Here is a 25,614-nt window from a genome sequence, read left to right as displayed (position 1 = left end):
AAAGAATAAAGGACATTTTCTGATTTACTGAGCCGAACGCTGAATACAAATTCTGCTACACGTCATATTTCCGCTGAGAAAAAAATAAAATAGCCCTAAATATATATGTATATATTCATGAGTGCATGACGCCTTTATATAGGCCTATATATATCAAGATTATAGTATACATTTATAAATAGTAAAAATAATAAAAAAAAACAATGATTATGGGATTCAGTTTGTTATAAACAACATAGCCCTATAACATCTTGCTATAAATGATGTTGTGTGTGAAAGCAGCAGTGGAGCACTTTCAGACGGTAGATGGCAGCCTGTAATAATGGTTCGGATCTCTCGGTAGTAAGGTGAGGGACAACACAAAGTTATCCGAGAATGTTTTTATTTTTTCAAAGAAGTTCAATACATCACAAACTATGTTCTTTTTAATTTACCTATATGAGGTAAATTAATCTTGTAGCCTACTTCAATCTTGTCATGTCAAACTAAGTGAAATAATTCGGTTTACAGTGATAAATATGCATTCAAAATCTCTTTGGCCTAAAAATGTGCCAAACTGAATTTTAAATCAATTAATTTAATTTAAAGAGCAATTCTTAATATAAAATATACACTTAATATAAAAAATACAGTCAAAAGAAAAATGACATGATGTTCATGGGGTAAATTGATTATAATTATTTTATTTTTTGCTTTAGCCACTTGGTGGAGAACTTTACTCATGGGACACACTGGTTAAAGTCAAGATTTTCGTTAGATATTTTTGTGATTTTCCATTTAGGTAGCCTATTCGACCGTTAAAATACTGAATACGTTTATGCTTCGGTGACATCATTTTTATTGCTTGAACTGCATTTCCACCAGAATACCTAATATCTATGGCAGTTTGGTTATCTTTCATTTGCCAGAGGATCTCTTAAACTTCCTTGTTACTTGTGTTATGGCAGTGTCTGGCCCAGTTATGGTTTCCAGATATGCTCAATAGCTTTGACATCTAATGGCAAAACCTGATGGCTTTTTTGTGTTGCTAATTGCCAGAAGACCAGGAGAACTTGCTACTCTGGTGAGTAAACATTTGATAATTTAACATGTAATATAATTTTTTTAAACCGTTATACACATATAATATCAAAGTAATGTTTATTTATAATAAATCTATAATTGTAAGTTTGCTGACATAGTGCTAGAGTTTAGCTCCAACCACCTGATCCAGCTATTCAAGGTCTTCAGGATTACTAGAAATTTCCAAGCAGGTGTAAGTTGGATCTAAACTGCAGAGCTGCGGCCCTATAGGAATTGAGTTTGACACCACTGTATTGTGACTGTTCTTTTTTTCTTCTTCTTTCCTTCTTAAATTACAGCCAAGAAATGCTAGTGCAGAGATTTAAAAGTTCATAAAAAGATGGCTGCTGCCCACTTTGGACAGAGATGCAGGGAGAAAAGAGTGGATCCGAATGCAACCAAATTCTTCCAAAGGTGTGTTCCAAATGTTGACAGTTTCCTTTCATGTTGTCAGTCTGAGATTGTCTGAATAATCATTCGTGTCATTGTCTGTTTCCTTTTTGTCTCTCTTTCTGTCAGCATGTCCCCCTTTTAGGGTACGCTTACTGGAGGAAGCTCCTGGATAAAAAAAAAAGAAGAAATTCTCATTGTGTCATTTATACAGGGGGAAAGGAATCACATATTGATGTTATGGGGTAATGCATGGGGTCAGTGGGGATGTCATGAAAAGAAATGGTTTAAGGGCAAAAGACTTGTAAAAGTGTGCTGGTATCGGCCCAGTTTCAGTGTGTTTCATTTCTTGTTGGTGTGATTGTGGCCTAATGCCGGTGGTGTTGACTCAGTTTTAGTACTGAGACCAATACCGGCTAAGTATTTCAATTCTTGTCGACATGATTGTGGCCCATTGCCCGGCAGTTTTGGCAGCCGGACTCAGGCCAGTGTATTTTTTGGCCGATTCAGGGGCGTCATTCATCCCATGTCAAGTCTGGGATCTGCAGCCGAGTGAGTTATTTCTTTAATAAAGGAAAAATAAGTCAAGTCAGGCCATGCTTAGGCTACACAATCATGGGGAAGACTGCTGATCTGACAGTTGTCCACAAGACAATCATTGACACCCTTCACAAGGAGGCCACAAACATTCATTGCCAAAGAAGCTGTTCACAGAGTGCTGTATCCAAGCATGTTAACAGAAAGTTGAGTGGAAGGAAAAAGTGTGGAAGAAAAAGGTGTAAAATCAACCCAGAGAACCCCAGCCTTATGAGGATTGTAAAGCTAAATAAATTCAATAATTTAAGTGAACTTCACAAGGAATGGACTGAGGCTGGAGTCAAGGCATACACATGTCAAGGAATTTGGCTACAGTTGCTGTATTCCTCTTGCTAAGGCACTCCTGAACCACAGACAACATCAGAGGCATCTTACCTGGGCTAAGGAGAAGAAGAACTGGACTGTTGCCCAGTGGTCCAAAGTCCTCTTTTCAGATGAGAGCAATTTTTGTATTTCATTTGGAAACCAAGGTCCTAGAGTCTGGAGGAAAACCAAAGTCACCCATTTACCAAGCACCTCATGCTTCCTTCTGCTGACCAGCTTTTTGAAGATGCAGATGTCATTTTTCACATGCCCACATTGCCAAAAGCACCAAAAGTTGGTAAAATGACCATGGTGTTGGTGTGTTTGACTGGCCAGCAAACTCACCAGTTTTTTTTACTGTAGTGATTATAACCGCTGTTTATATACCACCCGATGCCAATAAAAACAATGCTCTTGCTCTCCTACTAAATGCCATAGACAAACTATAGAGTATGCACCCTAATGGTGTTCACATTATAGCTGGAGATTTCAACAAAGCAAACCAAACTAAACGTTAAGTGCCCAACTAGGGGTGAAAATACACTTGTATACCAACATACCAACATGCCTACATGGCTGTTCCTCTTGCTCACCAGCCAGGTCTTCACTTGAATCTTAATCTTACTGTTACACAGTTTTTTTTATCTCTCTCTCCCCCTTTGGGTAGACCTAGTGCAATATACACTTGTGTGCAATATAACTCTCAACTTGCTTGTTGAAGGTTAGTCTCAGGTAACTCAAACTCTTTATTGTGCAAGTACGTAACATTGTTAAATTGTGACTTGTGCATTTGTTAAATGTGCTCTCTGTGATATATAAATTTATATGTTTGTATAATGATAATAAACGCATTCATTCATTTATTAATTCATAATTTAGTTATGAGAACATAACACTCTTGTAGTCATTCTATCAGTGTTTCTCAGCCCTGCTGTTGATTTGAGGTGTCTCAATAATCTGACACACCCAGTTCAGGTCACGGAGCAGCACATTACTAATGATCTTATGAGGTGAATCATAAATTTGATAAGAGACAAAAACAAGAAGGATTGAGAAATCCTGGTGTGGATCAAGCAACAGCAGCCACTGGGACAGTAATCAGCAAACAGAAGCTGTTTCGAATCAGACACTCCCTTGAAAATCTCCCTGTGTCAACAATTACACTTGTGAAAGAGGACAAAAGTTTGCAGGGCTGAAAGCTTGAACATAGCTCAGTTACACCCAAACACACACACACACACACACACACACACAGAAATCAAGTACTTTAAAGTAGCTGTGTCTGTAGCTTTTTATAGCATTACATTCAGTAAGACAAGAAAAAGATTTTGAGGCAAAAGTCTTTATGCTGCGGGGCTGTTTTCAACAAAAGGGACAGGAAATCTTGTTAAAATACAAGAGCGGATGCTGGAAAATGTTTCTCAAGTTTTTGACCGCTAAAAAAATACACTTATTAGGAAAACAAGGCCAGATTTTTATTGGAATGGCTACAGTGTTTTTCCTGTCGCAGTAACTTTTGGCTTGTCTACTGAGGTTTTAAAAACACGAAGGCTTAAAGCTGCAATGAAACAAAATGGATTGTGAAAAGCACTAGACTAATAGAATGACCTGACTTTACTTATTAATTCATCATTCTCTTATGTTCGACAGTGTTTACATTAAAAGGCCTTAAACTGGCATATGTGTTAGATGAGATGACATTGAATGCATAAAATCATGCTGTGCTCTCTATGAAGTTGTCATCTTTTTAATTATGGAAATTTGACCACAACAGTGCTTCATACATCAGTATAACAGCTTTGAAAACTGCCTTGTCAGAGCCTTTTCAAGAGCTTTATGAGTAAGGCATATAACAACTCACATGAGCAAGCAACTTTCCAACACAACGTTTCTCATTTGTATAAGCACTTCATTTGAGTAGCTCAAGGGATAGTTATTTTGAGGATATTTTTAAAGAGTGTTTCTTCTTGTACATACATGAAAATCAATGTTATTTTGTACCCCACTAACTTTCATAGTCCGGATGTAATGACAGATGAAATATTTTTCAAAATATCTTCTTTTGAGCTCTACATAAGCAACATGAGTGTGATGTAATTTCCGGTTTCGAAAAGTTTTATCCCTTTTGGCAAAGCACTGCAATGAGGAAATGTGACCTTATGAAAACAAACCACACCGTGCCACGGTGGGCTGCAAACTGGGAGGAAGGCAGATGAATGGACAGCACATGTAACAGGAAGAACTGGTCGGAGCAGATTCAATGAGAGCGAGGATATTTACACAGCAAGACAACATCTGAATGTCGGCAGCATTCTATTGTGGAAATCTTTGCATGAACATGTGTTAAGATCTACTCAAACTGCCACTTTCTTTCACATACACCCTGGTGTTGCCGTTTATTCCAGGTGGATGTTGACAGATTAACTGCGTCTATAAACTGGAATATTTAATAAAATCTAAAGCACCAAACTGTCATTGGCTAAAGTGTGCTGATTATCTTTTGAGATCCGCTCTTCAAAAAGATGGAGACTCAGATAATTTGGGATAATATCTACAAAAATGAGGCTTAGATGTTTTAACCATGCAGACAGAAAATGTCCAGTGTTATGTGTTTGGCATGTAAAGGTCACAACAGGAGTTTCTGCCTCATTAAAAAATCAATAGCAATTGTATAACAAAGATAAGAAGGATCACAGGATCACTCAGTTATCTACTGTTCACTCATCAGGCAGAGCGTGATACTGATCATTTCAGAAACACTGAAGACTACTGTTCTTGAATAAGAGAGATTCAACTTAAAAGAATAGTTCACTGAAACAAATCTGCAGACTTACACTCAGGCCAACCATGATGTAAATAAGTTTGTTTCTTCATCTAAAGAAATTGCTCACTTGCTCACCAATGGTTCTTCTGCAGTGAATGGGTGCCGTGAGAATGAGAGTCCAAACAGCTGATAAAAACATCACAATAATCCGCAAGTAATCCACAAAACTCCAGTCCATCAATGAACATCTTATGAAGTGAAAAGCTGCATGTTCGTAAAAAAAAAAAAAACATTTTTAACTTCAAGCTGTTACCTCCAGCTAAAGAACAAGTCCTCTATCCATTGCTTTCTCCAGTGAAAAAGTAATCTTGTCTTCTCAAGAGAAATATGCACAGATCAAACACTGTTTACAAGCAAAACCAGTCCAAAACCATTCTAAACAATAACATGTCAGTGGCTTTTGATGTGATATTTTTACTGGAGGCAAGAAGCAATTGTTTAAAATGCCGTAATGATAGATGTATTTCTTATAAACCACAGCTTTTTTTACTTCTCAAGATGTTAATTGATGAACTGGAGTCATGTAGATTAATTGTGGAATATTGTGATGTTTTTTTCAGCTGTTTGGACTCTGATTCTGACGGCATCCATTCACTGCAAAGGATCCATTAGTGAACAAGTGACGTAATGCTACATTTCTCCAAATCTGTTCTGATGAAGAACAAACTTATCTAAATCTTGGATGGCCTGAGGATGAGTACATTTCCAGCAGATTTTTTTCATGTTTGGTGTTGCTAGAACTGCTGTTGCACATGTTTCTGGGTGGGTGATCTAGCCGGTGGCGGCACACCCAGTTGTACCAGTATTTGTTTTACAAATGAGATGCTTGTTTTTTGCAGGATTATCTGAGAGAAACAGCACATTGTTCACTGTTAAAAAAAAAACTGCATTGATGTGTTATTACTGTCACAGTCAGCCAACTGAATGGGAATGGACTACTCAAAGATAATTGGGGAGTAGAAAGGAAAATGTATGTCTCTTGAATGAAAGGGTCCCATGGATGTTAAAAGTCCTTCATGGACCTAACCCTAACCCTAACCCTAATGCCAATAAAGAACCTTTATTTTAAGAGTATACAGATCAAGAAAACAACATTGAAATTGTAAAAAGCGCAAAGCATTGATAATAAATACTATTTTGAATCTAAATTAAATATATGGTGTTTTTTACTGTACACTACAGTCATATACACTTGTTCTTGTGGACATTGTTTTAAATCCATTCAAGTATGATTCAGCAGGAACACGTCACTGTAATCTTCTACTGTAATTTTCTATAAGAAAGCACATGCTGGGCTGACGTTCAGGATGTGCTTACAGCATCTCAAATGCAAGCCAGCTGGAGCACAGATTTCATTTGCAAAATTGTGTAATAAAGCATCAGCAACATATTTCAGGTCTGAGGGAATTGTTTCAAGATATGCACCAAAGACTGAAATGATTTCTCACATAAACTCCTTTGTTTGTTTTCAAGCTTGTGGGGAGTCATTTAGTTGGAAGAGAATATGTTTTTGCAGACAGAGTTTGGTCTGAACAGGTTAAGATTTACCTTATATTCAAATCACCACAATGCAACATTTACTCACACACGTAACCCTCTATTGGCAATGTCACTTCAGGGTAACAAACTCAAACTCAAAACTCAAACTCTTTTTTTTTTTTTTATCTTTTAAATTGCACATTATGAACACTGACTTTAACCCATAATTTCAATTTATTTTTAAAGAATATGCATTTTACGGTCATCTTTGTTTTTATTTCTATTTTACTAAGCCTTTGTTTGCACATTCCTATGGTTCACAGTTTTTTCTTCCTTTGTCATTTCACATCAAGTGTACTGTGACCAGGACAGGTTCACTCAAAATGACTCTTTGGCTGAACATGATTCTATCATGGACAGTGGTTCCACATGTTTGTACCATGTTATTTGGACATGAATAAATCAAGTTATAAGGACATGTCTACCTTTAGTTGAGTTTACTCAGTTTGCTTTAGTTCATCCTACATGAAATATCTGAGTAGAGATAATATGTTTACATCATGTAGAACCACTGTCCATGCAAGTTTAGCCAAAGTGTTATAAAAACATTAGCAAGTAAGATATAACTTTTCTTTACACATGATGTTAATTGTTTGCAGTTTAAGGATGTTACTATGTGTACATCATACACTAGCACTCTCATTAAAGTTGCTTTTTTTTTTATTAAGTATTTTAGACGTTCTTTCAACCAGGTCCTCAACCCAACCACAAGCTCCACAATTCACCACAATGGTAACTCGCACAAAATACACCAATATAAAGTCTTTTAAAATGCCCACATAATAGAGCATTATACATGAAAAAGTCTCCTTATTATCACATTTTATTAAAAACTGCATAAAATAACACTTTATTTCAACATTTTCTCTCCCCATATCCAGTCCTGTGCAAAGCATGATGGGAAGTGTAAAACTTATTTTGAGGGACTTGATTGAAACATGTTCTTTCAAAATGAAAACATTATGTTAAACCAACGAGAGACAGTTTTAAGTCAGTTTAACATGACACAATCATGTTGAAATGAAAAATAGCCAAAATGGCATTAATTCAACATGAATTGTTCAGGTAAAGTGAACAAAACTAAAAATTCATTTTTTTGAGTGTTTCTGCAACTCTGAGGTAACTACAGCACCTTATAGGGCAGTAGTCCTGGGATTTCCCTGCAACCACGGATGAGAGTCAAAACCACTAATGTTACAGGACACACAAAATGTATTTGCATATACTCTTTCTGTAAGTCTTTTCTAAAAGAAACTTATATTCAGCAATGATGCATGCAACTGATCAGAAGTAACAGTAAAGACAATGTTTCACTTCAACATCATACTATTGCCAGAATTCTTTGATAGAATGGTTACTACAAAAATATGAAAGCAGTACAACTGTTTTTGACATTGATAATAATTTCTTGAGCATCATGTGACACTGAAGACTGGATGCTGAAAATTCAGCTTTGCATCACAGGAAGAAAATTCATTTGAAAATACATGTAGAAGTATTTTCCTAATTTATTGCCAACAGACAAATGCAGTGCTTGTCTGCAAGCTCACACGTTATTCACAAATTTCACAGGGACACAATAAAAGTTAATTCAAGCTCGGAAAGTATAAGCAACAGTTCCTTTCCATCCCTGGCAACGGCAGTGGAAAAGTCATGTATTATATTCCACAGTTCATTGCCCAACAGCAGCATGCAGCTGGATGGTTCAAATATTGGACATTTGTGAGATATTGGCTTACGTTCCTTTACTGGGCTACATTTGCAGAACGGTTCCACCAAACAGACCTTAAAAGGGCAACTAACATCTGCAGACAAGCTGAGCCGAGCTCTAAGAATATTACTTCAGTATATTTTAGGATATCAGGCTAATCTTGGGAGCGAGTCATGAACATGCACCAGTTTTGGAATTATTGTAGTCTTACATTGAAACATAAAGATGTCAGCATAGGAAAACACTGACAAAAAGATGCACATATTTTAGATTTCAAGTGCGCACATTTATGTAAACTTAAAAATAAAGGTTCTAAAAGGAGCTTTTTGTAGTGATGACATAGAAGAACATTTCGCAAGAACATCTGACAGCAGTGTGTGAATGAAGTGGGCGAGTGATTGATGGGAGGGCGTAGGTCACTGATAGCAGTTTTTCTGCTGTCATGCCCGTGTTTGCTTGCCAAACCCTGAGGGAGAAGGAATGAAAGAATCTGTCCCCTAGTCTCTGGATGTTACCCAACCTGTGCTTCGAATCATTCTGACACACCCTCTGTTCTCAAACGCTCACCCAAGGTTCACGGGCCACAGCAATAAACAGAGGGACAATATAAGCGTTCCACAAATTAAAAACATAAAATACGATAATCTAGTTATTTAAATTATGTCTACTGCATGGTTTGACAACAAGTTGGGATGTGCAGAGATTCACAAAGGTTATGGTTAGTACAAACACACACTTTGTTGCAACATAATCCCATTGAAATAAACAAGTGACTCAGTTATGACTCACAACATTCTGCAGAATAATAGAGTCACTTTATGAATAAAGGTTCTCACAGGTGTCTTTTTTTCATCTTCTTTCCAGTTAGAAGTAACTCTGGTTAATTCTGAAATGTATACACTGCAATTGTAGTCTTTGAATATTGTGTAGGTGTCCTATCATTAATAGTACTACAGTTATGTTGTTATAATTACAGCCAATTAATTCAGTTACAATAAAACGGATGAATATCTGAGATACGAATTTTGTATTTTTAGTCACATTTATACTGGTATCTTCTAAAACAAACCCAAACATGGTCTTTGTAACAGTGTTGATTTGGTTGAGAAATAATTTCAGTCAAAATTTTAGTCGAGACGACTAAAAACGAGATGATACCGAAATAAAAACTTATTAAACTTAATTTAATTTCAGTCAGAGTTGACACTCAATCACCATTTATGGATACCAATCTGTCACAAAATGTCTGTTATAAAACAATTTTTTTCTGTGCAAACTTTAAAAATAGTTTAGTCGAAAACTATTAATTAGTGTAAAAAATATTTAAGATTAGTCGATAGACAGACAGTGCAGGACTACTGACTTCAGTTCTCTTTCGCATCTTATTGCACATGAATGGAGGAATGCATGCAAAATTTTCCTTTTTGATGAGTATTCACGTAAAAACTTAGTTACGTCTTAAGTGAACATAAACAGTTGGGAGAAATTCAGATGTGTATCTGTATTTTGCATCCACGTATTCTTTTTTTAAAGGGACAGCGGCCTAATTTAGTTGCTTTTGTCTGTGTCATTAATGTTAAGCCCAATCCCAATTCTATTTTATACCCCTTCCCCTTCCTCTACCCCTCTGCCTATCCCTTCCCCTTGTCCCTTGAAACAGAGTGTCAAGGGGTAGGGGAGAAAATATTCCCCTAAGAATTGAGACACCACTAACATGACGTCACACGCCATCATTCATCGTCTAGCTCTTACAATACACAATATTGGGGGGATTAGCCCCCATCAATGTCTACGGCAGTTATCGCCCTGATCAGACATATGCTGCGACACTATCATGCAGTCTGTAATGATATGACATTAGCAAACAACGATTTTTGCAAACATTTCTTTGAGTAACATGACCATTAATATGAACTCACAATTGCATCTAATATAAAAGAAATGATTACTTTCCGTTAAAATCTTTATTTATGCCAAAAAAAGCTTACATTTATCTGTATTTTTGTTTACTGTACCAGCCATGTTGCCGAGATAATTCATACCCCTTCGTTTGAAGTGTGGTCCCGAAAAATCTTCGTTTGAAGGGCTATCTGGCCCTTCCCCTTCCCCCTTCCCCTCCAACCAAAAAAGAATTGAGACACCCCTACCCCTTCACGTGAATGCACGAAACGGAGGGGTAAGGGAAAGGGGAAGGGCTAAGGGGTAGAATTGGGATTGGGCCTTAATCAAGCAACAAAAGAAAGAAATAAAATCACTCTCTGTTAATAATAAGTAGGTTTTAATTTAATATAAAGGCATGTTGTGTGTCACAGCAGTTAAATATGTGTCTATATTGCATGTTCAAACTTCAATATCATTCATATTACCAGGTTAATAGATCTTTTCTCCAGGAATATATTTCAGAGAAATGTTTAATAAATGCATTACACTGTAACCAAACCTATTAGATTTGAGTTAACTACAATCGTATGATATTTAGTCAACAAAAACTACACAATTCAGAAAGTGACTAAAATATCACTAAAACTAAATGGCATTTTAGTCAAAAAAACTATGACTGAAACTAAACCCGAATTTGCTGTCAAAGTTAACACTGCTTGATAAAATAATCTTGTAATATCTTGTTTATTAGCATCATGTTAATTTGGTTCTGAATGATGAATTTAACTGTTTACACCAACACAGGGTCACAACCTTGGTCATTATCAGTATGTTAAATATCAGTACTCTTGAGGTGGAAATATGCAGCGAGGGTTAAACTCCAGATGCAGTAATGTGAGCTTCAGTGGGTGGAGTGGGGTGGGGCTTGGCTGCTCCAATAAAAATAAAGCAAACTGAAACCTCTTCTCAAAAGGCCCTGTACTCTCAATGCTTTAAGACTTACGTAATAGGTTACAGATGAAAAGCTCTTTAAACTTAAGAATAAAAATCAAGCAATCCAGAGTATTTTTCCCCCCAAACTCAGACGTCATGGGGAAAGAAAAAAACATCTTAGTACTTGTTGAAACATCCAAGACTTAATTTAAGATTACGGAAAGCACACTTTGTCAATGCAACACACCCAAATCCCCTCTTTGGTTAATGATATGGTGGATTCTTGCGAGCACAAAAGTTAATGGACGTCTTGACAGTCATGCATACAGTTTCCCTTTCAGAAATGCCATAAATTTCTTAAAACCACATAAAAACAAAACCTCTTTAAAACTCCCAGCGCAGTCAGAAGGATCAGGTGAAAGGGGAAGATTCTCATTGGTTGAGGGTGAGCAGATGATTACGTGATGGGCCTTTACAAGCCTTTGTTTGCACATTCATGAAATTTATCTTCAGTGCCTCAGAACATTCTGACATACTAGACAAATAACACTGAAACAAACGTCTCAACAAGGATTTTAAGCCATAATGTGTGATGAAAATGTATAGTTAAGGTGGCTTATCGAAAATTCCACACAGTTTTTCAACCATTTGAAATCACCTTTTGGTCTTTGATATTCCTAAATAAACGAAGAAATGTTTCAGAAACAAATCACTTAGAAACTGCTAGTAAATTGTGCAAATAAAGACATGGCATTTGAAGTTGAAAGACTGAAACGGTATTTCCTCATAAAACTTACTCCAGTAATCTTAAAAAATATATATTTTTACAGTCTATATTTATGTACTTTATGTGAGGTCATTAAATCTGCATGTACAATCATTTTAGAAAAGTTTATTACAAGCATGTCAAATAAACCACAAGTTTTTAGCAGATCTCTGTCCACATCTACGTATGTATACTAATATAGTAAAATATATATCTTAAACCTTAAAAAAATATATTTATGCTATAGAAACTGATAAAACTGACAGCAAAAATATATTGTATTCTACTTGAATCAAAGATCAGCACAATTTGACCAATTAGTTTGAACACATGTTCTTTCAAAACAGTACCTAAATGAACATGTAATTTATCTCACATAAATAACAAAAGAATTGCTCAAGATCACTTATGAATTTTTGAAAAGAATCAGAAGTGACTGATAGGAGGGTGGAGGGCACTGCCAGAACAGTTTCCTTCATACTTGCGTATACTTGTCAAGCCCTGGGGGAGAAGAATGAAGGAATCTGTCACCTTGTTGGTCTCTAGATGTTACCTAAGCTGCTATTTGTATTGATTGACACGCCTGTTGTCCTCAAATGCTTACCTGGTGCAGGTTCACAAAAGTGTCACATTCCCTGTAAGGCCCAGCACAATAGCACTGCAATGAAAATGAAGTCAAAGAAAGACACATTGATTCAAACGCATTCAAAATGCATGCCTTTGTTAAGAGGAAACAACAACAACAACAAAAAACTATTGCTGAAAAGAGAGATACAAAACTATAAACATATTTCTTTGTTGTTTGACTATGTGAGTCATATTTGGATTATTTAATTAATGCAATACAAGAAGATTTTGCATATTTTTATTGCATTAACAATCCAAATATATGACTCACAAAGTGCAATATATTACAACCATCCACAACATTTTCAAAACACAACACTGAATGAAATTTCCATGGTGTTTTTCCTTTGCATTATGATTGTATTATTGTAACTAAATTATGTTTGCATAAATATTTAATTGTAAAGAACAACTACAAAGAGATAAGTCCTATTTACCAGCTGCACACAACCGGCTTTGAATAATTCAGAGAGGAATGACAAATTACTGAAGTGTTATTATGCACATAATTAGTGTTGTACTTAATATGAAGCAGGCGTTAGGCTTTAGTTTATTTGTCTTAGTTCAGGCGTTAGACTTTGTGTCACACTCCTCTATTTGCTATGCTAGAATTGTGTTAATGTGTTAGCCTAACATAAAACAATGTATCATCCAGGTTAGACCTTTTCTCTGAGACTTCCCTGTACTTTATTTACCCTAAGCACCTAAAACTTAAGAAAGAGGACTACACTTTTTGACTACTTAAAAATTGGTCATTCACATTTTTCAATTGGTTATAGCTGTACATATGAATTCTTACTGAGTGATGTTACCCCTGCATAGGGACACAAGCACAGTCTATTATAAACCCTTTACTTGTTTACAGTAAGTGAGTCTTTGTAAAATATAAATAGTCCTGCAGTGAAGCGTGAAACTGTGGTTTTTGGCATATAAACTTAAATAATATGAGCCAGAATGGGTGGAGCAGACGATTGGGAGCAGAAAGCCATGCAGACCAACTTAGGCAATGCACTTCAAGATCTCTCACCCTCATTTCAAAACCTTTTCATAAAACAACTGAACTAGACAAGATCCAGTTGCTTGAGTTTTAAATGAAGCAATTCAGCTTTTTCTTTGGGAATAAATAGCATTATTATTCATGCATCAAGCAACATTAATAAAAAAGTACACTTAGTCTCTACAGTTTGGTGTTTCATATCCAACTTTTATTTCTTCCCTATAAAACACTCCCTGCTATCAGCTAAAGGTTAGTTATTAAAGGGCCGTCTTGTTCTCTTATCGGGCGATCAAGTTTTAGTGTGTTAACGCCTGTGCTAAATGTGATTCCCTTTTGTTCTGTTTGTTAGTATTTGTTTTTGTACTTTGTTCTTGTCACCATGGCAACAATTTTTGGGCTTGTCTCTATACTCTACACAGGCATAGCGTAAAGAATGATTTCATCCACACAAAAGGCATGACTTGAGATTAATAAACAACTGGGATTTTGAATGCTTGTAAAATTATTATTATTATTTAATATAATAAAGATATTAAACATTCTATTCTATATTCTGGTGCGTACATATGATTATGAATATTTTCAAATAAATAGTTGTGAAATGTTCTATTCTTTTGTTTGTATGACACTGTAACCTTGGCATTGCTGCAGCTTGTTTTTTTGGAGGGAGGTTTGTCTCAGTATTTGCACCCTGAGGACAGACACTCCTACTTTCTAGTTCTTATATATACTATATTTTCAATAGAGTTATCTTATAATTCATCATTTTAAAACCACTAAACACCAAAAAGGTTCAATTTAAGTGCACAAAAGTTCTCTGAAATAAGCTATTTATACCAAAAGCAATGTTGTGCAAATCAAAAACGTATGCATACTGTTTTGGTACTGAGTCATATACAAAAAAAAAAAAAAAAAATGCTGTGTGAATGTGTGTGTCAGTATTTGTTTGCTTTGTGTTGGGAGAGTGAGGCAGTGGTTTCTCACTCCACCTTCTTGGACAACTAACGTTCCCTCCCTCATTTATCCAAATAAAAGGATCACGGGTCATCTGTTCCTCACTTCTCACTCTCTCCAGTAAGAGAACAGAACAACAAGCCTCCTCTACAATCATGTCTGTTTCATACGCTCGCAGTCAAATGTCCTCTGGAGGATCCATGGGAGGATCCCGCTTGTCCCTTGGTGGTGGAGGCAGCCGTATGTCTAATAAGTATGCAGGCAGCATGCACGGGGGAGCTGGAGGATATGGGACACGTATCTCAAGCTCCTCTGCTTCTCGTTCCTACTCTGCTGGAGGCGGTGGTGGCTACGGAAGTGGTTCTGGTTTCGGTGGCGGTGCTGGTTTCGGTGCTGGTTTCGGTGGCGGTGCTGGCTTCAACCAGTCTGATTCATTTGATGTGTCCGCAAATGAGAAAGCCACCATGCAAAACCTCAATGACCGTCTGGCCTCCTACCTGGAGAAGGTGCGCTCTCTTGAGAAGGCCAATGCTGATCTTGAGCTGAAGATCCGGCAGTTCATGGAGAGCAAGACATCCCCCTCTGCTCGTGACTACAGTGCCTATTATGCTACGATCAGTGACCTCCAGAACAAAGTATGTGTTATTGTCAGAAAGAAACATTTAACCAGTATTTGTAGCTGTACTTATATATCTTTTTGTTAACTAATCTTCATATGAATAATGTGCTAAAAATAAAGCAGCAGATACTATGCAGTTTTGTAGAATGATTTTTGTACAAGAACCATTTAATTTTTGGAAATAAACATGGAGATGTATGCAATTAGGACAAATAAGAGATACCACTAAACTCAAATAATTCCCAAGAGATGTCTGAATTTACAAATGTTATTGTTTCCTGAAGATCCAGGATGCCACTCGTGTTAATGGAGGCATCTATCTCAGCATTGACAACGCCAAGCTGGCCGCAGATGACTTCAGGGTCAAGTAAGTCCATATAACTAAGAGAAAAGCAAAATATAAACATCTTAAATGGACCTAAGTGCTTACTTAAGGGTTTGATTGATGTGCAGATATGAGAATGAGCTGAGCATGAGGCAGTCTGTAGAGGCAGACATTGCTGGCCTGAGGAGGGTGCTGGATGAGCTGACAATGGCCAGATCTGACCTGGAAATGCAGATTGAGGGTCTAAAAGAAGAGCTGATCTTCCTCAAGAAGAACCACGAGGAGGTAAGTTGGAGGTTGATTGATAGTCTTTAATAAACCGTTATTCTTCCTGATGAGGGAAATGCTCAGTGGTTGTTATTGCATCTTTAGGAACTCTTGGCAGCTCGCTCCCAGATGAGCGGACAAGTCAATGTAGAGGTAGATGCAGCCCCACAGGAAGACCTGACAAAGATCATGGCTGAAATCCGTGAACAATACGAGGCTGTTGCTGCCAAGAACCGCAGAGATCTTGAGGCCTGGTTCAACACTAAGGTAAAATTACATTTGTTTGTCTTAAGAAACCAAAACCAAATCAAAACTAAATTACTTATCTGACTGCTTTCCTGTTGATTGTCTCTCACAGACCGAAAACCTCCACAAAGAAGTCGCTGTAAGCACAGAAATCCTACAGTCAACCAAAACAGAGATCACAGAGCTCAAACGCACACTCCAGGGTCTTGAAATTGAACTACAATCACAGCTCAGCATGGTAAGTAGGTCACCAGGTCAATCTTGTTTTTGCTGTTATGATACATCACACAGCCTCTAAAATAATGACTTCCCCCCTCAACAGAAAGCGTCACTGGAAGGCACTTTGGCAGACACGCAGGCCCGCTACTCCTCCATGTTAAACGGCTTCCAAATGCAAGTGACCAGCATGGAGCAGCAGCTGGGACAGCTTCGTGGTGATCTGGAGCGTCAACGGCAAGAGTACCAGATGCTTCTGGACATCAAGACCAGACTGGAGATGGAGATTGCAGAGTACAGAAGACTTCTGGATGGAGAGGCTTCTGGGTGAGACATTAATATCCAGACATTTACGTCCTGATTTGTGAGATTAAGATTTGGAGTAGTCTATAAATTTATGTTTTTCCCCCATCCTCAGAAGTATTCAAACCTCACAATCCTCATCCTCATCCTCAACTACACGCAAAGTGGTCACCATTGTAGAGGAGGTGAAGGACGGCAAAGTGATCTCCTCCACCCAGGCTATGACCCATTCCAAGTGAGATTTCAAACAAGAACAACCAGCATAACAACTCTTGAGATGAAGCAACACAACTCAGAGTGATAAAAATTAATAAACTGGTTTACGTGTACTTTTGTGTTTGAGTTTTATTTTGCTCACAGATGTTTTGATGTGAAACAAATTAATAATTTGAAGTCATCAGAAACATTATTTGCCCCATTACAAAAATGAGCTTCGCCAGGAATATTTGCTAAATTGAAATGAAGCTAATGAAGCTAAGTCAGGCAAATTAAACACATAATACACATAAATACTACTCATTAAAGAACACTGAAAAAATTCAAGATCACAGTTTTCACAAAAATATTAAGCAATGTTTTCAACAATGATAATAAGAAATATTTCCTGAGCATCAAATCAGCATATCCGAATGATTTCTTGAGGATCATGTGACACTGAAGGGGTAATGACTAACGTGTAAAATGGAAATCAGTTATTGTTACAATATTTGATTAAATAAATGTAGCCTTGGAGAGTATAAAAGTCTTCTTTCAGAAACTTTAAACCAAAATAAAAACGTACCAATCCCAAACTTTTGAACAGCAATGTGCTTCACTTTACTATCGAGTTCAATATAATTATTCCCAGGCGAGTCTCCTCATACACATTTCTCGATTGGTTATAGCTGTACATATGAATTCTTACTATCCGAATGATGTTACCCCTGCATAGGGACACAAGCACAGTCTATTATAAACCCTTTACTTGTTTACAGTAAGTGAGTCTTTGTAAAATATAAATAGTCCTGCAGTGAAGCGTGAAACTGTGGTTTTTGGCATATAAACTGAAATAATATGAGCCAGAATGGGTGGAGCAGATGTTTGGGAGCAGAAAGTCATGCAGACCAACTTAGGCAATGCACTTCAAGATCTCTCACCCTCATTTCAAAACCTTTTCATAAAATAACTGAACTAAACAAGATCCAGTTGCTTGAGTTTTAAATGAAGCAATTCAGCTTTTTCTTTGGGAATAAATAGCATTATTATTCATGCAGCAAGCAACATAACAAATAATAAAGAGTTAAAAATGCTTCTGAACACTCACAGTCTCTTCTCCTGCTCAGTTTTTATGGAACAAGGTGTTTCATATCCAACTTTTATTTATTCACTTTAAAACACTCCTTGCTATCAGCTAAAGATCAATTATTCAAGGGCTGTCTTGACCTCATATCAGGCGATCAAGTTTTACTCTCTTAATGCCTGCGCTAAATGTGATTCCCTTTTGTTCTGGTTGTTAGTATTTGGTTTTGTACTTTGTTCTTGTTGCCATGGGAACAACATTTGGGCTCGTCTTTATACTCTATCCACCTTATTTTTCACATAAGTGTGGGCGCCGCTATTTTAGAAACATAATGTGTCAGGTATCCGGTAAAGCACTTACGCTAATAGTATTTTTTATTTTTTTTAGTTAGAGGGTCTAATACAGATGGAAAATATGTGTTTTAAGCCGATTCTTGGAGACGGCTAAGGACTCAGCTGCTCGGATTGAGTTGGGCAGGTCATTCCACCAGGAGTAAAAGTGAATTTGTGCTTCTTTGGGATGGCACAATCAAGCAACGTTCACTTGCAGAATGCAAGCTTCTAGAGGGCACATATGTCAGAAGTAATGAATTTAGGTAAAGGGGTGCAGAGCCAGTGGTGGTTTGTATGCAAACATCAATGACTGGAATTTTAATGCGAGCAGCTATTGGTAGCCAGTGCAAATTGATAAACAGAGGTGTGATGTGTATTCTTTTCGGGTCATTTAAAATTAATTTTGCTGCCGCATTCTGGATTAATTGTAAAGGTTTGATAGAACTGGCTGAAAGACCTGCCAAGAGAGTATTGCAATAGTCCAGCCTGGACAGAACAAGAGCTTGAACAAGGAGTAATGCAACATGTTTCGAAAAAAAGGGCCTGATCTTTTTAATGTTGTATAAACCAAATGGTTATCTGCAGGACTGAACAGTATTAGCAATGTGGTCTGAGAAAGTTAGCTGATAATCAATCATAACTCCAAGGTTTCTGGCTGTTTGAAGAAGTTATGGTTGACATGCCTAATTTAATGGTGAATTGTGATGAAACGATTGGCTTGCTGGAACCATAAGCAGTTCTGCCTTGGCAAGGTTCAGTTGAAGGTGATGGTCCTTCATCCAGCAAGAAATGTCTGTTATACAAGCTGAGATGCAAGCAGCTACCATCGGATCATCAGGATGGAATGAGAGGTAGAGATGAGTGTCATCAGTATAGCAGTGGTATGAAAAGCCATGTTTCTTAATGATAGAATCTAATGATGCCATGTAGACAGAGAAGAGAAGTGGCCAAAGAACTGAGCCCTGAGGCACCCCAGTACTTAGATGTTGTGACTTGGACACATCACCTCTCCAAGATACATTAAAAGACCTATCTAATAGGTAAATGGTAAATGGACTGCATTTATATAGCGCTTTCAACAGACCACATGGCCATCCAAAGCGCTTTACAATTTGCCTCACATTCACCCATTCACACACACATTCACACACCGACGGCGGTGTCTGCCATACAAGGCGCCATCCAGCTCGTCGGGAGCAGCTGGGGTTAGGTGTCTTGCTCAAGGACACCTCGACACTTGGTCAGATGGAGCCGGGGATCGAACCACCAACCTTCCGGTTTGTAGACAACCTACATGAACCACTGAGCCACTGCCGCCCATAAGGTAAGACTCAAACCATCCCAGGAATGGGGTTCCTGACATGCCCTTTGTCAGTAGGGCTGATAGGAGGATCTGGTGGTTAACCATGTCAAAAGCAGTGGATAGATCAAGCAAGATAAGTATTGAAGATTTAGATTCCACTCTTGCCAGTCTAAACCCAGATTGTTTGCTGTCAAGGTTTTTCTGTGTGAGAAAAGCAGAGACTTGGTTAAACACAGCTTGTTCAAGTGTTTTTTATGGTAGTGAATAGGATCCAAGAATAGTTTCTATATTAACATTATTCCAAATATCCTCCTTTGTGTTCAGCAGAACAAAGAAATTTATACAGGTTTAGAACAACTTGAGGTTGAGTAAATGATGAACATTTTTGGGTGAACTATCCCTGAAAGCCAGGTACTGTGATTGTATTGAACAGAAGGACCACTTTACTGGGACTGGAACACCATGGTGCCATGTACAAAATATTTGACTATTTTTTTGTAAATAGGGGGTAGAGAATTTATAATTTTCTCCTGAGCATCTGACTGACTTCAGTGTTGTGTTTTGCAGAAGATGAGCAAGGTGACCATGATACTGCACGAACGAACACATTGCAGCTGTTCCTTCAGTACGGTGATGGCTGAAGTACAGCCATTGACAGACCACACTTATGCCTAAGGCGATAAAATAATGTTACACACGGCAATTGCGTTTCTCCTTGTGTTTGTTCCTCTCGTGTCTGACTTTGGATTGTTTATACTACCTGTGATTCTCTGCCGCCTGCCCCGACCTCTGCCTGGTATTGTTGCTGTTTCTGGATATCCCTTGACACACTTGATGCTGTTCCTGATTTCTGCCTGTCTGACCATTCTTTAATAAACTACTGCATATGGATCTGAACGTCTCTGACTCCGTATTACAGCAATACAGTTCCACAGTGAAGATCCCTTAGTCCTTGCCATTCTCAAGAATGACACTAGCTCTTTATTGTACACGGTTAAATTCTATACTTCCAATTTAAGATGCACATAATGGTCATGATGATGCTGAAGTTGAATTTACTTAAATTAGATCTTGCTGAATGCTTTGAGGAGGAGCATGAGTCTACATTCCATGTCATTTTATATGAAATTTAGAATGGTGTAGTAATTTTGGATACATTGTGTAGTTGTTTGGAATTATTGAGTGTTACCATTAAATATACTGTTTTTACACAAATATTTTTAACATATCTCATATTACTTCTTTCTCCTTATATATGCACACACAAAAACACACAATTTAAATGTCAAGGCTCGGTTTGTTTAGATTTTTTTTTCCCCCACTGAAAATTATATTTTAGCAATGCTAGGTAAATAATGGTAAATTTGTGTAAATTATAATATTTTTTTTTCTTCAAAAATTCATGGAACAAATGGAAAACATTCTGAATACTACTGTAAAATGAATAATTGCATCCAAAAATTGCTCCTTAGCTCCTTACCTACCGGCTAGAGAAACGGAAGATTAACACATTATAAGGAAATACATCATTGTATCTACTTCCACATTGCAAAATAAGGTGGATACAAGTATAGTGTAAAGAATGGTTTTATCCCCCAAAAAAGGCATGACTTGAGATTAATAAATAAATGGGATTTTGAGTGCTTGTAAAATTAATATTATTATTTAATATAATAAAGATATTAAACATTCTATTCTATATTCTTGTACGTACATATGTTAATGCATATTTTTTAATAAATAGTTGTGAAATGTTCGATTCTCTTGTTTGTATGACACAGTAACCTTTGCTTTGCTGCAGCTTGTTTTTTTGGAGGGAGGTTTGTCTCAATATTTGCACCCTGAGGACAGACACTCCCACTTTATAGTTTTTATATATTCTATATTTTCAGTACAGCTTTCTTATAATTTTTCATTTTAAATCCACTACACATCAAAAAGGTGAAATTTACGTGTACAAAAGGTCTCTGAAATAAGCTATTAGATGAAGAGCAGTGCTGTGCAAATCAAAAACTTATGCATACTGTTTTGGTACTGAGTCATATACAAACCATACAATTGGCTGAATGCTGTGTGAATGTGTGTTACAGTGTTTGTTTGCTTTGTGTTTGGAGAGTGAGGCAGTGGTTTCTCACTCCACCTCCTTGGATAATCAACGTTCCCTCCCTCATTTATACCAAATAAAAGGATCACGGGCCACCTGTTCCTCACTTCTCACTCTCTCCAGTAAGAGAACAGAACAACAAGCCTCCTCTACAATCATGTCTGTTTCATACGCTCGCAGTCAAATGTCTTCTGGCGGATCCCAGGGAGGATACCGCTTGCCCAGAGTTTGTGGTGGAGGCAGTCGTGAGTCTATTAAGTATGCAGGAAGCATGCACGGGGGAGCTGGAGGATATGGGACACGTATCTCAAGCTCCTCTGCTTCTCGTTCCTACTCTGCTGGAGGTGGTGGCGGCTACGGAAGTGGTTCTGGTTTTGGGGGTGGTGCTAGTTTCGGTGGCGGTGCTGGCTTCAACCAGTCTGATGCTTTCGATGTGTCCGCAAATGAGAAAGCCACCATGCAAAACCTCAATGACCGTCTGGCCTCCTACCTGGAGAAGGTGCGCTCTCTTGAGAAGGCCAATGCCGATCTTGAGCTGAAGATCCGGCAGTTCATGGAGAGCAAGACATCCCCCTCTGCTCGTGACTACAGTGCCTATTATGCTACGATCAGTGACCTCCAGAACAAAGTATGTGTTATTGTCAGAAAGAAACATTTAACCAGTATTTGTAGCTGTACTTATATATCTTTTTGTTAACTAATCTTCATATGAATAATGTGCTAAAAATAAAGCAGCAAATACTATGCAGTTGAATAGTTTAGATGGAATTTATATGTGATTTTTGTACAAGATAACCATTTAATTTTTGGAAATAAACATGGAGATGGATGCAATTAGGATAAATAAGAGATACCACTAAACTCAAATAATTCCCAAGAGATGTCTGAATTTACAAATGTTATTGTTTCCTGAAGATCCAGGATGCCACTCGTGTTAATGGAGGCATCTATCTCAGCATTGACAACACCAAACTGGCCACAGATGACTTCAGGGTCAAGTTAGTCCATATAACTAAGAGAAAAGCAAAATATAAACATCTTAAATGGACCTAAGTGCTTACTTAAGGGTTTGATTGATGTGCAGATATGAGAATGAGCTGAGCATGAGGCAGTCTGTAGAGGCAGACATTGCTGGCCTGAGGAGGGTGCTGGATGAGCTGACAATGGCCAGATCTGACCTGGAAATGCAGATTGAGGGTCTAAAAGAAGAGCTGATCTTCCTCAAGAAGAACCACGAGGAGGTAAGTTGGAGGTTGATTGATAGTCTTTAATAAACCGTTATTCTTCCTGATGAGGGAAATGCTCAGTGGTTGTTATTGCATCTTTAGGAACTCTTGGCAGCTCGCTCCCAGATGAGCGGACAAGTCAATGTAGAGGTAGATGCAGCCCCACAGGAAGACCTGACAAAGATCATGGCTGAAATCCGTGAACAATACGAGGCTGTTGCTGCCAAGAACCGCAGAGATCTTGAGGCCTGGTTCACCAATAAGGTAAAACAACATTCATTTGCCTTAAAAAACCAAAACCAAATCAAAACTAAATTACTTATCTGACTGCCTTCCTGTGAATTGTCTCTTATAGACCGAAAACCTCCACAAAGAAGTCACTGTAAGCACAGAAATCCTACAGTCAACCAAAACAGAGATCACAGAGCTCAAACGCACACTCCAGGGTCTTGAAATTGAACTACAATCACAGCTCAGCATGGTAAGTAGGTCACCAGGTCAATCTTGTTTTTGCTGTTATGATACATCACACAGGCTTTAAAATAATGACTTCCCCCTCAACAGAAAGCGTCACTGGAAGGCACTTTGGCAGACACGCAGGCCCGCTACTCCTCCATGTTAAACAGTTACCAAATCAAAGTGACCAACATGGAGCAGCAGCTGGGACAGCTTCGTGGTGATCTGGAGCGTCAACGGCAAGAGTACCAGATGCTTCTGGACATCAAGACCAGACTGGAGATGGAGATTGCAGAGTACAGAAGACTGATGGATGGAGAGGCTTCTGGGTGAGACATTAATATCCAGACATTTCCGTCCTGATTTGTGAGATTAAGATTCGAAGTAGTCTATAAATGTATGTTTTTCCCTCATCCTCAGAAGTATTCAAACCTCACAATCCTCATCCTCATCCTCAACTAAACGCAAAGTGGTCACCATTGTAGAGGAGGTGAAGGACGGCAAAGTGATCTCCTCCACCCAGTCTATGACCCAGTCCAAGTGAGATGTCAAACAAGAACAACCAGCATAACAACTCTTGAGATGAAGCAACACAACTCAGAGTGATAAAAATTAATAAACTCTTTTACGTGTACTTTTGAGTTTGAGTTTTATTTTGCTCACAGATGTTTTAATGTGAAACAAATTAATTATTTGAAGTTATCAGAAATGTTATTTGCCCCAATCCAAAAATGAGATTTGCCAAGAATATTTGCTAAATTTAAATGGAGCTAATGAAGGTAAATTATGCTAATTATATACATTATACACATAAATACTACTTTCTATTCATTAAAGAATACTAAAAAAACAAGATCAGGGTTTTCACAAAAATATTAAGCAATGTTTTCAACATTGATAATAAGATATATTTCCTGAGCATCAAATCAGCATTTCAGAATGATTTCTGTAGGATCATGTGAGGACGGGGGTAATGATTAAGGTGTAAAATTTAAATCACTTATTGTAAATTGTAATAATATTTGATTAAATAAATGTAGCCTTGAAGAGCATAAAAGTATTCTTTGTGAAACTTTAAACCAAAATAAAAAATTGGTTTATTTAAAGGGATTCGTCCGGTTTTGTACTTAAATCGCTATTCTGAGTAGGTATATTTCATCCACATCTCATCCAATGCCTTTTTTGCTAGTACCAAAACGTCGTTTTAAAGCTGGTAACTGAGGCTTGAGCCGTTGATAGCATTCTAATGCAGTTATTAATTAAGTTATTAGAAAGAGAGCGAGAGAGACAGAGAGAGAGAGAGCTTGGCTAACGTACCTCTGTGCGTCTCTAAACTAGGATTGCCACCCGTCCCTTAAAATACGGAATCGACACGTACTTGAGAATAAAATAGCGCGCCCCATTTTCAATCAATACTAGGCGGGGTTTGTCCCGTATTTTCATGCAAATCATCCCACCGACATTCTGTGAAGACTCCTCCTATTCAGCCCCTGATTGGGTAATACTCGCTGCCATCGTTGGACTGATTGGTTTGTTTCAGGTTCACGGCCAATCAGAGACAGAGGAGGGCGGGTCTCTTGGCAGAGAGTCGATTTGAAAGAATGGCGGGGGCTGCTCCAGACATATTTATAAGCATTATTTTAATAAGAGATAAGAGAGATATATTTAATAATAAAAATACAGTGCCTATGTGAAGCAAATAAACAACTTAACTAATTTAAATGATTGCATTTTTCAATAGGCTACTGTAGAATTAACAATACATTATTTAAAAGCTCAAAACTGGTTGCCCACTGGGCAAAGGTTAAACCTGGTCAGTACCTGGATGGAAGACCTCCTGGGAAAATTAGCTTGCTGGAAGAGGTTTTAGTGCTCACCCTGTGGTCTGTGTGGTTCCTATCACCCCAGGGTAGTGATATGGACACTATACTGACAAAAAGCACCGTCTTACGGGTGAGAAGTTAAACCGAGGTATTGACTCTCTGTGGTCATTAAAAATCCCAGGATGTCCTTCAAAAAAAGAGTAGGGCAGTAACCCCAGCATCCTGGCCAAAATCACCCATTGGCCTCTTGTCCTCATGGCCTCCTAACAATCCCCATATCTGCTGATTGGCTTCATCACTCTGTCTCCTCTCCACCAATAGGCTGGTGTGTTGTGGGTTTTCTGGCACAATATGGCTGCCGTCACATCATCCAGGTGGATGCTGCACACTGGTGGTGGTTGAAGAGATTCCCTCCTTCTATGTAAAGTTCTTTTAGTGCACAGAAAAGCTATATATAAATGTAAGCAATTATTTTTATTATAACATTTAAAGAATATGAATAAGTATATACAATAGACACTGACTCCTGTG

The 25,614-nt window shown here is 37.8% G+C and overlaps 1 protein-coding gene and 1 long non-coding RNA gene across 9 annotated transcripts; both read left to right on the top strand.

Moving 5' to 3' along the window:
- Positions 1-279: 279 nt before the first annotated feature.
- Positions 280-3,213, top strand: LOC127934852 (uncharacterized). 2 transcript variants are annotated; one of them, XR_008147919.1, is made up of 3 exons: positions 280-1,063; positions 1,362-1,476; positions 1,582-3,213. It is a non-coding gene; the product is annotated as an uncharacterized LOC127934852 (long non-coding RNA). The 2 variants fall into 2 exon arrangements; XR_008147920.1 differs by having other exon boundaries at positions 280-1,476.
- Positions 3,214-14,607: 11,394 nt separating this feature from the next.
- Positions 14,608-23,894, top strand: LOC127935467 (keratin, type I cytoskeletal 13-like). Of its 7 annotated transcripts, none has more exons than XM_052533357.1 (7): positions 14,608-15,219; positions 15,488-15,570; positions 15,657-15,813; positions 15,901-16,062; positions 16,154-16,279; positions 16,364-16,584; positions 16,676-16,889. In XM_052533357.1, exons 1-7 carry the CDS (start codon positions 14,740-14,742, stop codon positions 16,797-16,799), a joined length of 1,353 nt encoding a protein of 450 aa, XP_052389317.1. In that variant the 5' UTR covers positions 14,608-14,739; the 3' UTR covers positions 16,800-16,889. The 7 variants fall into 7 exon arrangements, with proteins under 7 accessions (XP_052389317.1, XP_052389321.1, XP_052389319.1 ...); XM_052533361.1 differs by lacking the exons at positions 15,488-15,570; positions 15,657-15,813; positions 15,901-16,062; ... (1 more) ...; positions 16,364-16,584; positions 16,676-16,889 and adding exons at positions 22,494-22,576; positions 22,663-22,819; positions 22,907-23,068; ... (1 more) ...; positions 23,369-23,589; positions 23,684-23,894 and having other exon boundaries at positions 14,683-15,219; XM_052533359.1 differs by lacking the exons at positions 15,488-15,570; positions 15,657-15,813; positions 15,901-16,062; ... (1 more) ...; positions 16,364-16,584; positions 16,676-16,889 and adding exons at positions 22,494-22,576; positions 22,663-22,819; positions 22,907-23,068; ... (1 more) ...; positions 23,369-23,589; positions 23,681-23,894 and having other exon boundaries at positions 14,683-15,219.
- The last annotated feature ends 1,720 nt before the right edge of the window (positions 23,895-25,614 follow it).

The sequence above is a fragment of the Carassius gibelio genome, chromosome A19 (assembly GCF_023724105.1).
Source record: "Carassius gibelio isolate Cgi1373 ecotype wild population from Czech Republic chromosome A19, carGib1.2-hapl.c, whole genome shotgun sequence".
Taxonomy (NCBI): Eukaryota; Metazoa; Chordata; class Actinopteri; order Cypriniformes; family Cyprinidae; genus Carassius; species Carassius gibelio.
The sequence above is the reverse complement of the archived record's forward strand: the minus strand, read 5'-3'. Positions and strand labels throughout refer to the sequence as shown.

Coding starts and splice junctions, on each gene's coding strand:
- LOC127935467 (XM_052533359.1), top strand. CDS start 14,740: ATGTCTGTTTCATACGCTCGCAGTCAAATGTCCTCTGGAGGATCCATG. Junction 23,286..23,368: donor TACAATCACAGCTCAGCATG/GTAAGTAGGTCA, acceptor CCCCCTCAACAG/AAAGCGTCACTGGAAGGCAC. Junction 23,590..23,680: donor ATGGATGGAGAGGCTTCTGG/GTGAGACATTAA, acceptor CCTCATCCTCAG/AAGTATTCAAACCTCACAAT.